Source organism: Trachemys scripta, chromosome 1, assembly GCF_013100865.1.
Source record: "Trachemys scripta elegans isolate TJP31775 chromosome 1, CAS_Tse_1.0, whole genome shotgun sequence".
In the NCBI taxonomy this organism is placed as follows: Eukaryota; Metazoa; Chordata; order Testudines; family Emydidae; genus Trachemys; species Trachemys scripta.
The window spans coordinates 41,883,659-41,886,723 of record NC_048298.1 but is presented as its reverse complement, the minus strand read 5'-3'; the positions used below and the strand labels follow the sequence as shown (position 1 = coordinate 41,886,723).

The following is a 3,065-nucleotide window of genomic DNA, read 5'->3' as shown; positions in this document are numbered from 1 at the left end:
GGCCCCGTGGAGTGTCCTCTTTTTTTATTTTTTAAATATGGTAACCCTAAATAAAAGCAGCAGAACCATCCTGTTATTTTATCTGCATCAGCAAGAGAAACATTTGACTCAGCATCAAGAATGTTCTCTTTTTGGGTCTTTGTTTTCTGATAATCTGAAATATGAACTAGTTTCCATCCAATGGAGATTAAATAATTTTGTGTCATGCTTTTAGTATAGCGACAAGTAAATACACAATTTAGACACTGGTCTTTAGAAATCACTATGGGTGAGATCCTCACCCCTGCTCTGGCCCCTTTACCATGGGAAAAAATGCTAGAGCAGCATAAAGGAGCACTAAAAAGCTCTCGTTCTAGCTGTGGAAGGATTCTCTCGGTGCAGGCACTGTAGAGACAGCCTCAAAGCTGCCTCCTGAGGACCCCCTCAAGCCCTGGGGCAAGGGGTCTGGCAGGAAAGGCATGGGAGCAAGAGGGGCTTGCCTTTGGGCTTTGTTGTGACAGTGCTGCATCGATTCCTGGTTGTGTTGCTGCCCATAGGGAAGTCCATGAAGGCTGCCATAAAACAGGCCAGAAGGGTGTCTAAATTACACTGGTAGCCTTGAAGCAGCCAAGGATCAGAAGGGTACAAAAGCAGCATAAAGCCACCATAGTGGCCACCCTCCCTATGTGCTGTACTTCCTAGAGGTGCAGCACAGAATGTCACATAGGGTGACCAGATAGCAAGTGTGAAAAATGGGGACAGGGAGTGGAGGATAATAGGAGCCCATATAAAAAAAGCCCCAAATATCAGGACTGTCCCTATAAAATAAGGACATCTGCAGAGGGCTTCTGCATCTTCTCCATCTGTGGGAATATGACCCAGTTCATACGAATATTTCTTTTGTGTGTTTTAACTTTCAAAAGGCACGGAGGAGTGACAGCAGGTACTTTCTGTGCACTAACAACACTCATGCATCAGCTGGAAAATGAAAGTTCCATGGATGTTTATCAGGTAGCTAAGATGATAAATTTGATGAGGCCAGGAGTCTTCACAGACATTGTAAGTAAATAAGCCCAATGTGTATATTTTTTTCAATATATGTAGCATCTTTGGCAAAATTAGAGTTAGAGCAGCAAAACTACATTTTTCAGTGTGAATCTCTTCATTGGTTAAAGCAAAACTGTGTTCCAAAATAAAGTGTTCATATGAAGAACTAAATATATTAAGCCTACTTGATAGAATATTATTTAATAATTGTCAATCAGAAAGTGCAGCACTTCCTATACCATTACAAAATGTGCACTATAATCTGCAAATTATGGTTTGATTTCACCAAGGAATACATGCACACTCCCAAACAGACCAGGGCTGCCCAGAGGATTAAGGGGGCCTGGGGCAAAGCAATTTGGGGGCCCTTCCATAAAAAAAAAAGTTGCAATACTATAGAATACTATATTTTTGCCCCACTTGCCCCCCCCCCTCGCCCTCCCTCTCCCTCTGGGCGGCCCTGAAGTAGACTCTTGAGTGATCACCTGAATATTTCTGGTATGGTTAGGATCAATTGTTAGTAAAAGTTTACTACTACTGCCACTGAGACCCTGATCTTTCTTGATCTATTGAGTGATCACTTAAGATCAATTTCACTGTGGTTTTGGAAAGGGTATAACAGTATTAGATTACAAATCTCCAGTGAAGTCCATGTAGGAACAGATACAGATTCATTACAGAGAGGACAATTGTGTGCTGAATTCTGCTATCAGTTACACCAATGGAAACCTAGAGTAGGTTCAGTGCCCTTACTCCAGAGTTACGGGAACATTTCACATTATGGATGAAATCCTGGCCCTGTTGAAGTCAATAGGAGCTTTACCATTGACTTCAGTGAGAGCAGAATTTCATCCCCTATATTAAAAAAAAAAAATGCACAAGAAAATATTCTCCCCTGGAGCACCTGCACAATAGCCATTGATATGGAGTTACATACTGTATGCAGATGGGGGCTATTTGTCACAGAATTAACACATCAGTTAATGAGTTACACACACTAGACTGCCGGGGGGGCTGTATAGCAACAAATTGACTCATCATCAGTTGCTAAATTATTTTTGTGTAAAAGTATTACAAAATAATCTAACATTATTGTTTAGAGCACCACATTGAACGTATCCTCTTTTCTTCTGTAGGAGCAGTACCAGTTTCTGTACAAAGCTATCCTAAGTCTTGTTAGCACAAGACAAGAGGAAAACCCTTCTGCATCCATGGACAGTAATGGCACAGCTTTACCTGATGGAAATGCAGCTGAAAGCTTAGAATCTTTAGTTTAACTAACACACACACACTCCAGTCATCCCTGGAATTTAGCATTGTTGTTTTCATTTTTAAATTATGCAAGGAGAAATCTGTCCAGTTATTATATGATCTGTTCCCTTCTCCTGTTCAAACAAACAGTTATTTTTGTGGCATATGATTTTACTTCCGAACTCACATCATTAACAATGTGTGCCTTTTTTTGAAAGATTTCTTGTAATACATTTGTTACGTTTGGACTAACTTGACTGAATTTTACAGTGTTTCTAAGAATGAAATTGTGGTATGTTTTTCAGTATTAGTTTTCAATTTGTCTGGCTTTACATTTAAAATTTATCATATTTATAGATGGTAGGGGGGTTCTCAACTACAAATAAACATGTCATGTTTTTAGTATCCAATTTACTTGCTGTATTTATAGCAATCCATATAACTTTTAATATAGTAGAATGTAAATAAAATACTGTTCTCTATAATATTCAACATTTTAAGACTGCAGTAGATACTTAGACTAGTAACCTGATACTTACTGTAAATACTTCTATAGTGATTCCATGGACCAAATTTATATTTATAATTGTAGATTTTTATATTTTACTACAGAGTCAGTTTTCTAGTTCTGTGTAATTGCATTGTTATAATGATGTAGTTCAGTATCTGTTTTTATTTTAACAAAGTCTCCTGGTATACTATTGTGCATCTTTGGTGATTAACCTTCATATATGTGCATGGAATTTTAACTTTTTGTGGGAAATATAAATTCAGTTGTTTTGAAATGA

General features: G+C 38.2%; 1 protein-coding gene across 1 annotated transcript in view; it reads left to right on the top strand.

Moving 5' to 3' along the window:
- PTPRZ1 (protein tyrosine phosphatase receptor type Z1) overlaps window positions 1-3,065 on the top strand; it is a gene marked incomplete in the record, with an annotated part of 199,168 nt that extends 196,103 nt beyond the window's left edge. Inside the window, 2 exon segments of the mRNA XM_034768527.1 lie at window positions 911-1,038; window positions 2,163-3,065. Of these exon segments, the coding sequence (XP_034624418.1) occupies window positions 911-1,038; window positions 2,163-2,303 (269 nt within the window).